This window comes from Mya arenaria, chromosome 15 (genome assembly GCF_026914265.1).
Source record: "Mya arenaria isolate MELC-2E11 chromosome 15, ASM2691426v1".
Lineage (NCBI taxonomy): Eukaryota > Metazoa > Mollusca > Bivalvia > Myida > Myidae > Mya > Mya arenaria.
Genome location: NC_069136.1, coordinates 25,410,592 through 25,425,941, shown reverse-complemented (window position 1 = coordinate 25,425,941; position 15,350 = coordinate 25,410,592). Strand labels below are relative to the sequence as shown.

Genomic DNA, 15,350 nt, shown 5'->3' with positions numbered 1-15,350 from the left:
GAACGTTACAAGTTAGGCCTGATATCGATTCAGTTGTGACAGAAATCACAACACTGTACTGGCGTCTGTGCAGACCATAACGTTACAAGTTAGGCCTGATATCGATTCAGTTGGGACCGAAATCACAACACTGTACTGGCCTCTGTGCCGACCAGAACGTTACAAATTAGGCCTGATATCGGTTCAGTTGTGACCGAAATCACAACACTGTACTGGCCTCTGTGCAGACCAGAACGTTACAAGTTAGGTCTTATATCGATTCAGTTGTGACAGAAATCACAACACTGTACTGCCGTCTGCGCAGACCAGAACGTTCCAAGTTAGGCCTGATATCGATGCAGTTGTGACCGAAATCACAACACTGTACTGCCGTCTGAACAGACAGGAATGTTACAAGTTAGGCCTGATATCGATGCAGTTGTGACAGAAATCACAACACTGTACTGCCGTCTGCGCAGACCAGAACGTTATAAGTTAGGCCTGATATCGATTCAGTTGTGACCGAAATCACAACACTGCACTGCCGTCTGCGCAGACAAGAACGTTACAAGTTAGGCCTGATATCGATTCAGTTGTGACCGAAATCACAACACTGTACTGCCGTCTGCGCAGACCAGAACGTTACAAATTAGGCCTGATATCGATTCAGTTGTGACCGAAATCACAACACTGTACTGCCGTCTGCGCAGACCAGAACTTTACAAGTTAGGCCTGGTATCGATTCAATTGTGACTGAAATCACAACACTGTACTGGCGTCTGCGCAGACTAGAACGTTACAAGTTAGGCCTGATATCGATTCAGTTGTGACAGAAATCACAACACTGTACTGCCGTCTGCGCAGACCAGAACGTTACTAGTAAGGCCTGATATCGATTCAGTTGTGACAGAAATAAACGATTTCATGGGACCGTTACTGATACATTATTTCAATTATGCGGCAATACAATTCGAAAAATTTATATTCGCAAGACTAATCGCAGTAAACTAATATACTGACATACCACGTGTTAAAAACACGAGAAGTTTGTTGTACAGAAGTTTATAACTTATGCTAAGTGTACACGATAACAAAATATATATAAAAATGCTTTCTTGTAAATAAAAACATGAAAGACAAAAGTAATGACAAAAGTAAATTTAACATTTATTAGAATTTACTTATGTAAAAATTTGTATGAAAAATGATGAAAAAGTCTGATGATTTGTTTTATTGATTGTAGTTTATATATAGCATTGTTGGCCGGAGGCGTTTTATTTTAAAATAAAATTTACAACAAGGTAACAACATAGATTATGATTGTTTACGTTTAACGTACATAAGTTGTGTGTTATTATTTTGAAAGTGTGTTTTCCCAACTAAAAATCACTATCTTGTTCTTGGCAAGTGATGTTTTACCTGACTATATAGTATAACGTTTAGTTTTCATCCCACGGTGAAAGTACAACATGTAAACGGCTCGAAAGGTTCTTCAACACAATATTTATGCACCAAGGACATTTTAAAACGCTAATATGTACTATTTTAATACTAGATTTAAACATGAAATTCAACAGTTTTGATGAAAATTGTTTACGCCGATCAGATACATTACATTTGCAATTATTGACATTATGTTGAAGAGATTATAAAGGTCGACCAAACAATGTTTTTATTTAAACAAGGTATTGGATTGTGCTGTGTGTAGTAACAGGAAGAATCCTGGATAAAAAGTAGAGAACAAACATCCTTTAAATGCAAACAGTGCAATAAGCTAAATTATCTAGACCCGTGTCACGAAATATTCCACACACCCAAGAACTTTCGCCAAGAAGCCGGACGTGTGGTCCATAACAACAATGCTGCGAAAATGTCTTGATTTGGTTTCATTTTGTTCATATGTGGATTAGTTCATAGGCAAGTATGTTTGATTTAAACTCAGCGATTATTTCTAATGTATAAAGTGTATAAAAATATAAAATGGATATGTAACCCTTGAATATGAGTGAACAAATGTAAAGAGTTTCCATTTTTTTATGTAATCAATTAAATATTTTGTCAAAATAAATAAAATAAAACATATTGGACATAATTATTTTACTGTGAACATTTGAAAGGAAAAGCTTTATAAATAAAAATTAAGTAAATTGCCTTGATGGGATTTTATTAGTATTTCCAGGATTATTTTTTTTTTGCTGAGAGGAACATTTGACAATTAAATTGGCGCCGAAAGGGTTAATGTTAATGTAATTGTTTTTAAGGAATTGAGTTTTTACCAGATCAATTAAAAATCATTTGAAGGGTACATGCATACCACTGGTATAGTTTATACATTATATATATGTTTGAGTAAGGTGTTAAATAAATGTGTGAATGTCCTACTCACTCAGTAAAACAATATTGATGAGAGTTTTGTTAACAATTAGGTACAAACTGATGTATTGTTAAGCATTGATGTGTTAAATGAATTTATTATATTCATGTTTCTTTATGTTTTTGTATTACATTTTCATACTTACCTTTCTTAAATGACATAAATGTTTGCTTACAATTCCTTTCATAGCATTTTTACATGTCAAAACGATCATTTACGCTAGTTAAAGGCCATGATGAAAAAAACGAAATTTCTCATTTGTGTTTTGAGTATTATTTGCATCACATCTTTTTAGGTGTGTTTTTGTGTGTGCGTGCGTGCGTGCGTGTCGGTGTGTGTGTGTGTGTGTGTGTGTGTTCTTTCAGAAGGCCGCATTGTTTATTGGACGCGTGTTATGTTTATTTATAATATGATGCCTATGTGTTACCTTCTTTAAATAAAGTTATTATTATTAAGGGCTTAAGTATTGGGATTGATTTTTCTTTGCTTTGAACGTCAAATTTGAAGATCATAGGTCTTAGAAGACCGGTTCTCAGCCATTTCGAATTCAAAAGTTATATAAGCATGCCAAAGGTATTACAAATCGTTTTGAAGTCTTACATAAACTAGGACAGAATTAAGCTCTTTTAGGAAAACATTCTTGAATGTCATTAGTTAGAGCTCATCTAAATGCTTTGAGCGCAAACTAAATTGATTCTTCACATTAAACGTCAGTGTTTTATCGTTATGGTTGCGAGCAATTCCACATAGCCCTCATTTATATGATGATACTATAAAATGTGTTTTTCTAAATGTACTGAGTATATTTTAGCCATACGCCATTTTACCGTTGCCACAAAGCACACGTAGCTAACAGACATACAATCAACCCTGCACTAAATAACCAATAACTTTCGTTAGTTTTTTTAGGTATATCGTCTAACACGGAAACATCTTTTGTAAATGTAATATTGGTGCCGATCTCTAATATCATTGAAGTAACTTTTCCACCTCCGCGGACAAAGTACACGTTTGTTTTTGTCGTAACGTTGTTATGGTCCATCAGCGGAACGTAAAATTCCCATGGGTATGTTATCTCCATCAAGAATCGATCTTTGGCTTGGGTTGAATAGAGATTTCCCCCGATTCTTCCCGATTCGAAGTTAAGCTGCGTTTGCGAACTTCCACTCACAGTTAATATGAAATCGGGTTGAAACTCATTTCCGTAGTTTCCGGCATACTCGGAAATGTCCGGTAAAAAGGCAGAATTGTCCCTCGATCTCGAATCCATCTCGTTAATTTCTTTCCAAGGTTCGGGAAAAGAGCAGGCAGTTGATGAGTTCAGCCATGGTTCTTTGTCCAATAATATGTCTGCCAGATAGTACATGGTTGTCGTCAACGATTCCGATTGGTAATGCTTAAACATGCCTCCATTTGAACTAATAAATATCCCTGCAAGAAACAAGTGTACATTTACTTAAGTTTATCATGTTGGTAATAAGTTTGAATGTTACAATTATGGTTTCATATGTTCTTGACATTTAGTTTATAAATTGTTGTTGTATACGAATACGAAGCAATTGTGGAATCACAAAAATAAATTCTTGAAATTAAAAAACAAACAACTGTTACCGCAACTCATTGACATTTAAAGTAGAATAATGATATATATCCTTTGCTGCCGACTCCAGTGGTAACTTATTTTCACACCCTACCCCATAACATTAGTCTTAGAATAAAATCGGATAAAGTGAGTTCTATATAATGACTCAGTCATGATTACGAGATACTTTGTATAAGGCTCATTATATCCTTATTACAAGATAGTATCTCACTATTGGGACCTAATTTCAATAAATATATACGGTGTCAAATATTAAGAAATACATTTTTTAAGCTGAATGTTGTAATTGTAATAATGTGCGCGAGTTGAAAAGATATAGTTTGAGTTTATATAACATGCTATATTGTTAACCGCATATTTGCATATTACATATTATAATATCCTACATGTAAGCATTCGAAAAAAGCGCTCTTTATCTCCTAATTACGAGATATTACCACCTAACTAGGACTTAGTATCTCCTTAAAAGAAAATAGTTCATTCAGTATATACTTCGGCATAATACTTCTTCCATTTGTTATTAATGATGATATTGTATTTGTATAACTATGCACGATGTTGAGTTCATAGTTTTTGAGAGTCTAAAGTATGTTATTGTTCATAGAATATTGCAAATGATTTGGTATATAACTCTTTATATTTACATGCATGTACACATTTCAAATGCTGGAAATTGTATTTTGATTAAACTGCACACGTCCACGGTTTCGTATTCATGGAATGTACGCTTATAGTTTAATAAGAACATTCCTTCTCTTCTTTACCTATATTTTTCTCAGGGAACAACCAGGCAAGCGTTATGTAAGACCACAAGCCACCACTGTGCCACACCACTCTATAACCTGGAAATACAGACCAACGTTATGTAAGACCACAAGCCACCACTGTGACACACCACTCTTTAACCTGGAAATACAGACCAGCGTTAGGTAAGACCACAAGCCACCACTGTGCCACACCACTCTGCAACCTGGAAATACAGACCAGCGTTAGGTAAGACCACAAGCCACCACTGTGACACACCACTCTGTAACCTGGTAATATAGACCAACGTAAGGTAAGGCCACAAGTCTCCACTGTGCCGCACCGGTATCTACCCTGGAGATATAGACCAACGTTAGGTAAAGTCACAAGTATCCACTGGGCCGAACCGATCTGTACCCTGGAAATATAGACCAGCGTTATGTAAAACCTCAGGCCTACACTGTGACACGCAGGTCTGTACCCTGAAATATAGACCAGCGTAAGGTTAAGACCACAAGTCTCCACTGTGCCTTACCGGTCTGTACCCTGGAAATATAGACGAGCGTTAGGTAAGACCACAAGTCTCCACTGTGGCACACTGGTCTGTACCCTGGAAATATAGACGAGCGTTAGGTAAGACCACAAGTCTCCACTGTGGCACACTGGTCTGTACCCTGGAAATATAGACGAGCCACAAGTCTTCACTGTGCCGCATTGGTCTGTACCCTTGAAATATAGACCATCGTAAGATTAAGACCACAAGTCTCCACTTTGCCGTACCGGGCTGTACCCTGAAAATATAGAAGAGCGTAAGGTAAGGCCTCAAGTCTCCACTGTGCCGCACCGGTCTGTACCCTTGAAATATAGACCAGCGTTAGGGAAGACCACAAGTCTCCACTGTGAAACGCCGGTCTGTACCCTGGAAATAAAGACCAGCGTTAGGTAAGACCACTGTGGCACACTGGTCTGTAACCTTGAATAGACAAGCGTTTTGTAAGACTGCACGCCTTCACTGTGCCATACCGCTCCGTTATCTTGTTTTAAAGTCCAGCGTTAGGTTAGACCACAAGCCTCCACTGTGCCATACCGCTTTGTACCCTGAAAATATATAAAGACCAGCGTTAAGTAAGACCACAAGCCTCCAGTGTGCCATACCGGTCTGTACCCTGTAAATATAGACCAGCGTTAGGTAAGACCACCAGTCTCTACTGTGGCGCACCGGTCTGTACCCTTGAAATATAGACCAGCGTTAAGGAAGACCACAAGTCTCCACTGTGACACGCCGGTCTGTACCCTGGAAATAATTAAATTCAAATCATTTATTTGATAAAGGACACCGGCCCAAAACAATCATTATGTACAAACAAACACAAATGAGACAATTACAGGTGAATGGTGAACACAAGTTACATGTGAAAATTATTTGGCATATAATATATGTAGTGATAAATGTGCATATAATACCATGTACAACAACCTTATATATAGTTATGAATAAATATATATCAGTATGGTGTTTTTCAACACTGTTATGGTAAATTATTATTCACAAATTCTTCCCGCAGTTTTAAGGCATAGAAGATAAACATTGCTAAGTTATTAACAGTGCTATCTGTTGTTGTGTTCAGTAAGAGATGAAATTTATGCATGTTCGGATTATTGTAATACTTGCTGGGGAGATATTTGATCCTCAGATCATTAAAAGTAGTGCATTTCATTATGAAATGGTACTCAGTCTCAACCTCTTATTGACATATTTTACAAATTCTATTTTCATAGGGAGTGTTATAATATCTGCCTGATTCAACTTCTAAATTATGGGCGGAACACCTAAGCTTAGCTAAAGCACTTCGGAACTTTCTTATTTTTACATTATTTAAGTATGGTGCATGTCTATAATCCGTTTTCAGATTTCTGAATAGGCTAAGTTTATGAGATTCTGCTATTAACCTTGTCCAATCTTGCATGTATTGGTCTTTAAGTCTTTGCACAATGTTGATCAAGAATATATTTTCATTTTGGACCAGTTGATCTATCCATACATAGCTATACCCCGTCACATTTAATATATGTTTAACCCGTGTTGTCCAGTTGCTGTGCCCCAGTTCGTCCATATATTTGAGCATATTATAAACAAGGCGCACAAATCTATCATTTGGCATATGTAGTATCTTAAGCCAATATTTTATTACTTTTTTCATAGTTTGTATATACATCGGAAATCTTCCACAATCACCAAGAACTGCTATGTTTGTTGTTTTCTGAGGGACACACATATATCTTTTACACGCGTATATTTGGACAGATTCAATTGTGTTACGTTTTTCAGTACCCCATAATTCTGAACCATATGTTAATATTGGCGCTATTTTTGTATCAAAAATCTTAAAATACGATTTTTGGTTAAGTTGGCCAAATTTGTATAGTTTTGATAGCAACGAAATAAGTACTCGCTTCCCAGTAGTTGCCTGTTCATTTGCCATTCTTGGGAATGATAGTTGTTGTGAAAGGAAAACACCAACATATGGGAATCCGTTTACAACTTCCAATCGTTCCTTATTAAAGTACCACTTTTCAGTCTTCGAAAGTGTGCCCCCATTTTTGTAGACCATGACTTTTGTTTTCTTAGTATTGACTGTAAGGTTAAACTCCTGTGTAAAATCTGATAGTTCTTAAGTATTCTTTGAAGGCCTACTACAGTGTCAGCCATAAAGACCAGCGCTAGGTAAGACCACAAGTCTCTACTGTGACACGCCGGTCTGTACCCTGGAAATATAGACTAGCGTTATGTAAGACCACATGTCTCCACTGTGACACGCCGGTCTGTACCCTGGAAATAAAGACCAGCGCTAGGTAAGACCACAAGTCTCTACTGTGACACGCCGGTCTGTACCCTGGAAATATAGACTAGCGTTATGTAAGACCACAAGTTTCCACTGTGACACGCCGGTCTGTACCCTGGAAATAAAGACCAACGTTAGGTAAGACCACAAGTCTACATTGTGACACGCCGGTCTGTACCTTCGAAATATAGACCAGCTTTAGGTAAGACCACACGTCTCCACTGAGGCACACCGGTCTGTAACCTTGAAATATCGACAAGCGTTTTGTAAGACTGTACGCCTTCAAGCATGATCACAAGTCTCAACTGTACCCCACCGCTCTGTACCCTGGAAATATAGACCAGCTTTAGGTAAGACCACAAGTCTCCAATGTGCCCCACCGGTCTGTACCCTGGAAATATAGACCAGCGTTAGGTAAGACCGCAAGTCTACATTGTGACACGCCGGTCTGTACCTTCGAAATATAGACCAGCGCTAGGTAAGACCACATGTCTCCACTGTGACACGCCGGTCTGTACCCTGGAAATATAGACCAGCGCTAGGTAAGACCACAAGTCTCTACTGTGACACGCCGGTCTGTACCCTGGAAATATAGACTAGCGTTATGTAAGACCACAAGTTTCCACTGTGACACGCCGGTCTGTACCCTGGAAATAAAGACCAACGTTAGGTAAGACCACAAGTCTACATTGTGACACGCCGGTCTGTACCTTCGAAATATAGACCAGCGCTAGGTAAGACCACACGTCTCAACTGAGGCACACCGGTCTGTAACCTTGAAATATCGACAAGCGTTTTGTAAGACTGTACGCCTTCAAGCATGATCACAAGTCTCAACTGTACCCCACCGCTCTGTACCCTGGAAATATAGACCAGCTTTAGGTAAGACCACAAGTCTCCAATGTGCCCCACCGGTCTGTACCCTGGAAATATAGACCAGCGTTAGGTAAGACCGCAAGCCTCTACTGTGTTACACCACTCTGTAGCATGGCAATACAGACCAGTATTAAGTAAGACCACAAGCCTCACCTGTGCCATTGGACGTTGACTCCATGCCTAGACAGGCCTCTTAAGACTGAGAAAATACGACACTTGTGTATGTAGAAGAAAAGGATACAGTTTAAAATTCCCTTAAAGACTTCATGGATTTATGCGAAAAAAGCAGGTGAATTTCACACGGCAAGTAGAGAATATCTCGTCGAGTTCCCGTCAACATGACGCTTGTTTTGTAAACGTTATAGTGACCAGTGGTGTGGACGTTGTTTCTAAACTGCATACGATTGGGGATAATCGTTTTGATACAAAGAGTTGTAAAATGCCTTTTTGTGATGTCTTGATGTAATGTTTGATGTTTGCCCCCCCCCCCATATTCTTGTATTTGTGTGTGTGTGCGTGCGTGTGGCGTGTGTGCGTGTGTGCGTGCGTGTGTGCGTGTGTGTGTGTGTGTGTTACATCTTGTTTAGCGCTAATCAACTAGCGAAGCAGCAATTCAATAAACCAAGACTCGCGATTCTATCAAAAATAACGTCAAAACATCTTTGCACACCCCACATGGGCAAAAGGAACAAGTGAAGACAAAAAGATAAAACAATTATCATCTATCCGTAATTTTATTGTAGTTAAATAGTTTTTGCGAAAAGTTCCACAATACAAGTACTTTAATGCATACCATCGTAACTGCTCTCGAACCATCCGTACCCATATCCGCCTAGCACGTCAGACACGGGGAATGTAGGCTTGGACACGGCGAACTTCACAGGTGACCCGCTTTTCACTGGAATGGCAGCTGAAATGCAAGCGTGATTCTGAACATGTGTGGTACAAATGGGAATCCATTTACTGATAATTGACATAGTTCAACCTTGATAACATCTAAATGAAAAACCAAAATAATCGAGCCTGACAATTAGAAAGCAAAATGAAATATGTGTTTAATATTTGCTAATATAAAGTTTATACCTGAGAAAGCTTCGCTGAAAAGCTTAGGGTCTATCAACTGTTCCCCAGTCGTGGTATTCCCATCGTTTAGGACAAACTGTAAATAGCGCGTCATGTCCTCTGCAGACGACAACATGGCTCCTGCAGGCTCCAACGGGTGCAGTCCAAAAATAGTCACAAGTTCAAAATCATTCTCTAATATATATGTAAACATTTCAAGCTAAGACGCTAGAAGACACCAACAATTTAGCTGGAAGAAAAACCATCCAGGATGGCCCCAAAACAACATTGAAAAAAGGCCTACACATAATTTTAAGCCAAACTAAACCTGACACATAAAAATGACACATAATATCGTATTGTTAAGTCTGTTGCCAAAAACATGTTTGATAGTCATGAATTTAGTCATATAAGTAAGTTAAAAATGAGTAACGCTCCGTAGAGTTTACGTTTTGCTGGGAATAAGTGATTTTAATAATAAATTATTAGGTACTTAGGTAGTATATAAGGGAGCTTACTCATATATATCTAAAGTTGAGTTCTCAAATGAGTCGTCCTTGTATATGTACGGATGCGCCATATCACTTGCAAGAACGTCAGATGTATTCTTCAGTACTTTGGTTGACTTCATTCCAAGGGGAACGAAAATTCGTGACTTCATGAGATTTTCCCACGTGTCCCCACCTAACTTTTCTGTGACGTGGCCAAGTAACATGTACATGTAATTGCTGTAGATGAAGGAGTCTCTAAAGGGAATTACCTCCGGGAGAAACCTCATTCGTCTGCAATAAATATCATGCGTTAAACGATTCATAATGCTTTATTCATTCTGTTTATTGAACGTTTGCGTGTTGATATTATGAGCTATATAAATCGAAACATTTCTAACTAAATTTTCAGTTTATACAAACGTCCGCTGACGTTGTATTTCTCGTTGTATTCTATACATTTAATTAGAGCATTGAGTCACTGCAGCTAACAAATAAATAAAAGAACATGTTTGTTCTGTTCAAATATGAGATGTGTAATTACTTGCATAGGTCTTCCCTCGTTATGGATGGTGGGAACCCAGCCATAATGCCACTGACGGGGTTGGCTAGGCCCGTCCTATGTGACAAAAGGTCTCGAAGAGTTGTTTCCCGTGTCCTATAGTCGTCAATAAACCCATACTCTTTGCCAAGAATATCGGATATCTTCGCCGTCCATTGTAGTCTATAACAAATAACCATGTTATGCGGGTTTTGATTTTCATAAAATTTTACACTGTTAACCTAACAATAAAATTTCTAGGCTTTTATGAGAAACTGAAATAACGTACAACCGGCACTGGGACCAATGGCTCATTATTTAGAGACAGTCGGGTTAACCAGTCTTCTCCCTTTACTAGAAATCAAGTTTTATTAGTAAATTCAATAAAGAAATTACAAATACAGTTGACGTGGAGGAGAGATATCTGCACAACGTAACTAAAATTATTCTGTTGTATCGCATTAAAGTATTTCTTCGTTTCAAATTTGATTTTGTCGGATGTTATGGTCAAAATAAATTTGGTTTCAATATATTGAACGCGGATACGTGATTTTGCTTATGACCTTGTTTTTTCTGTGACGGCAAAAGGGAAGAAACTGTTGTGTTGTGTTTGCACCGTTCCTGCTATAACACATTCACCATTTTCAAACAACATTTATTGGAAAGAAGTTATTTCATTTGTCAAAAATCCACGCAGCGGTTACTGCAGGTGGAACCTACATTGCTGTAGATGATTCAAAAATAATTGCACTACACTAAACATAAATGATTTTAAATTCAAACTAATGGATAATGATAACTTATACCTGCTCTTCAAACCCTAACTTCACAGATGCTAAAATTTGTGAGTTCGTCCCACTTTCAGTATATGCGCTACGATTGAATAGGGATACAATTATTTGTATTAGTGATGTGAGCGACCTTTTACCGCGTTTCGTGCTATCTTTGGTGAACTGTTTATGCAGTATTACTCTTACCAGTCAGATTTTGATTCATTTTTTGTGTAAATAATGTATATACCTCGCGTACAGTAATTCATTTCGACTAAAGCCTGAAAATCGATCAATATCACATAGGTATGTACAAACCTGGAAAGCTATAAATACATGATTAACATAAAGTCATTTTTTATTTTCTGTGTTTTGCCCTAATATAGCGACGCGTTCAATAATATAATTGTTTAACTAGCTTTATTGTACGTCAGTATTGGACAGAGATATAGAAAACAGGTGATAGAGACAATAGATATGTTGGTATTGTCAAAGACGATAGAGAAGTTGCCAAACACTACTTCTACGGGTACGCACTACGTCATGAAGAATGTGTCTATTGAATTTGTTTAGAATGACACATACGATAACATGAGGAGAGATGATCATGCTAGTATCAGCGAGCCTACCAGTAGAAATAAACTAAAATTTAGCAAACGAGCTTTAACTGCATTTTTTCGGTCTTACGGTAGCTACGCACAGAAGACCATGTACACGTGTTTTGTTCGCCATTTCTTTATGTATCAGTTCCGTGATAATATATTCTACACATGCATGCATTTATACGCGTTCTCACATCCGAAATAGTATGTGTTAGTATAAATCCCGCTATGTCATACTTGTTTTCTGTCAGCATGATCGCCAGCAAAGTCATTGTAAACGACTTGGTTACAGAACCAATAATGAACAATGTATCTCCGTCAACAGGCCGTCCACTCTTGAAATCAGCTGTCCCAAACCCTCTTGTCCAGGTATCGTTCCCTGTATAGAACAGTAAGTTTTATATACTTAGACATTGAATGCAGTGAGTATATAGCATACCAATACAAGTTACACTATGCCAGTGCAAGATACATCATACATTACAAACACACGCTATAGCAATCCAATGCAAAGTATATAAAATCAATGCACGCTATATAGTATCAATGCACGCTATATATTATATCAATGTCATCTATATAGTATATCAATGTACGCTATATAGTATATCAATGCACGCTTAAGTATACAATGCAAGGTATATTAAACCAGTGTTTAATCGTATCAATGCAAGTTATAGTATACCAGTGTTTTATGGTATACAATGCAAGGTATACTATATTAAATGTTTTATGGTATTAAATGCAAGGCATATTATACCAATGCAAGGTACAGTATACCAATGTCAGGTACATTTTGTATATACAAGCTATAGTAAACCAATGCAATGTTTGTTATACAAATGCACGCTATACAATATATCAATGCACGTTATACAATATACCAATGCACGTTTAAGTATACAATGCAAGGTGTAGTAAACCAATGCTTCATGGTTAACAATGCGAGGTATAGTAAACCAATGCTTCATGGTTAACCATGCTAGGTATAGTAAACCAAAGCTTCATGGTTAACAATGCGAGGTATAGTAAACCAATGCTTCATGGTTAACAATGCAAGCTATAGTAAACCAATGCTTAACCAGGTCCAGTAAACCAATGCTTCATGGTTAACAATGCGAGGTATAGTAAACCAATGCTTCATGGTTAACAATGCGAGGTATAGTAAACCAATGATTCATGGTTAACAATGCGAGGTAAAGTAAACCAATGCTTCATGGTTAACAATGCGAGGTATAGTAAACAAATGCTTCATGGTTAGCAATGCGAGGTATAGTAAACCAATGCTTCATGGTTAACAATCCGAGGTATAGTCAACCAATGCTTCATGGTTAACAATGCGAGGTATAGTTAACCAATGCTATATGGTTAACAATGCGAGGTATAGTCAACCAATGCTTCATGGTTAACAATCCGAAGTATAGTAAACCAATACTGCATTGTTAACAATCCGAGGTATAGTAAACAATGTTTCATGGTTAACAATGCGAGGTAGAGTAAACCAATGCGTCATGGTTAACAATGCGAGGTATAGTAAACAAATGCTTCATGGTTAACAATACCAGGTATAGTAAACCAATGTTTCATGGATATCAATGCAAGGTATAGTGAACCAATGCTTCATGGTTTACAATACAAGCTATAGAAAACCAATGCAAAGTATATTATGCCGATGCACGCTATACAATATAGCAATGCACACTATATCATATATCGATGCACGCTTAAGTATACCAATGCAATTTATAGTAAACCAATGCTTGATGGTATACAACACAAGATAAAGTAAATTGCAATACATATTATACAAATGCGCGCTAAACAATATACCAATACACGTAATACAATATATCAATGCTTGCTATACAATATATCAATGCACGCTATACAATATATCAGTGCACGTTATACAATATACTAATGCACGTAATTCAATACATCAATGCACGCTATACAATAAATCAATGCTCGTGTTACAATATACCAATGTAAGTTATACAATATACCAATGCACGTTATAAAATATACCAATGTACGTTATACAATATATCAATGTACGTTATACAATATGCCAATGCACGTTATACAATATGCTTATGTACGTTATACAATATATCAATGCACGTTATACAATATATCAATGCACGTTATACAATATATCAATGTACTCTATATAATATATCAATGCACGTTATACAATATACCAATGCACGCTTAAGTAAACCAATGAACAATCAAAAGTAAAGCATAAAAATGTATAATACAACTCAAACCTATGGTTTAAACGAACGTTTTTACGATTCCAACTTTATATTTCAGAATTTTAAAAATCGTAAAATCAGGAACTTATTATGTAAGTCTAGATTTTGTGTATAAATGAAATATTTAAATTGAACTCGTGAAATCAAACTATCGTCGTCGACGATGGTCGTATATAATAGTAATTACAGATTCATACCATCGTCGACGATGGTCGTGTATATAAGTAATTACAGATTCATATCATCGTCGACGATGGTCGTATATAATAGTGATTACAGATTAATACCATCGTCGACGATGGTCTTGTATATAAGTAATTACAGATTCATATCATCGTCGACGATGGTCGGGTATAATAGTCATTACAGATTCATACCATCGTCGACGATGGTCGAGAATATAAGTAATTATGGAATCATACCATCTTTATCGATAGCCGTATAAACTTGTAATTACACAATCATACCATCACTGACGATGGTCTTATACAATAGTCTCAAAGTTCTGATTAAGAACATAGTCACCATCTCCTCAAAAGAAACGTATTACCTTTAATGATGCCGACCGTCATACCCGGAACGTGACGGCATTCTAACGTTGACTGTATATGTTCCACAACGTCTTGTTCCGTTTCACCGTCAAACACTGCACCACGTGCACTGGTTAACACGAAGGCGGCAACAAAATAACGGAAAACGTACCGCATAGCTTACTACTTATTTGTTACTTGAGAGTGAATAATCCAGCGGTTACCTCGTTAAGATAAGGTATTTTTAGTTTAAGTCCACAACTGCTTTTTGTTATTGCCTCTTTTTCCATTCAGAGTTTATTTGAAATAAAAAGATAAAGGTTGAAAATAATAATTTTCAGGTCATATAAAGATAGTAAAATGATTTCTTTGAAGAACTAAATCTTGACACGTTTGATTTAGTTTTAAAGTGACTTGCTCATGGTTTGTATAATGCACTCTTTTTTAATGACGAAAAGTGTTGCAAATCATAACGACAGTTAAAACTAAAAATACCAAAAGCTGGAACCATTCAGCAAATGTTGATTTTCGCTCAAATATCATCATTAAAGACCACACTTTTCAAAACCGTTTCTAACGGGTTTCAGCAATTACAGCGATTTTCATGTGGTGTTATCAATTTATTATTAATCGTCAAAAAATCCTGATCCTTTGTCCAAACCTGGTGGTCTAGAGGT

The 15,350-nt window shown here is 37.1% G+C and overlaps 1 protein-coding gene across 1 annotated transcript; it reads right to left on the bottom strand.

Annotated features, from left to right (window-relative positions):
- Positions 1 to 1,186: 1,186 nt before the first annotated feature.
- On the bottom strand, positions 1,187 to 15,054 carry LOC128220067 (penicillin-binding protein 4-like). Its single transcript, XM_052928320.1, has 8 exons — positions 14,694 to 15,054; positions 12,120 to 12,261; positions 10,514 to 10,693; positions 10,000 to 10,263; positions 9,503 to 9,645; positions 9,213 to 9,329; positions 4,721 to 4,798; positions 1,187 to 3,784 (listed from the first exon to the last, which is right to left on the bottom strand). The coding sequence occupies exons 1-8, from the start codon at positions 14,848 to 14,850 to the stop codon at positions 3,177 to 3,179; spliced, it is 1,689 nt and encodes a 562-aa protein (XP_052784280.1). The 5' UTR covers positions 14,851 to 15,054; the 3' UTR covers positions 1,187 to 3,176.
- Positions 15,055 to 15,350: the final 296 nt, after the last annotated feature.

Bases quoted from the DNA above. Each gene is read 5' to 3' on its own strand.
- LOC128220067 (XM_052928320.1), bottom strand. From the start codon at position 14,850: ATGCGGTACGTTTTCCGTTATTTTGTTGCCGCCTTCGTGTTAACCAGT. The intron at 12,262-14,693 runs GTAATACGTTTC...TGTTCTATACAG, and splicing joins GACGGTCGGCATCATTAAAG to GGAACGATACCTGGACAAGA. The intron at 3,785-4,720 runs GTAAAGAAGAGA...TGTTTCTTGCAG, and splicing joins GTTCCCTGAGAAAAATATAG to GGATATTTATTAGTTCAAAT.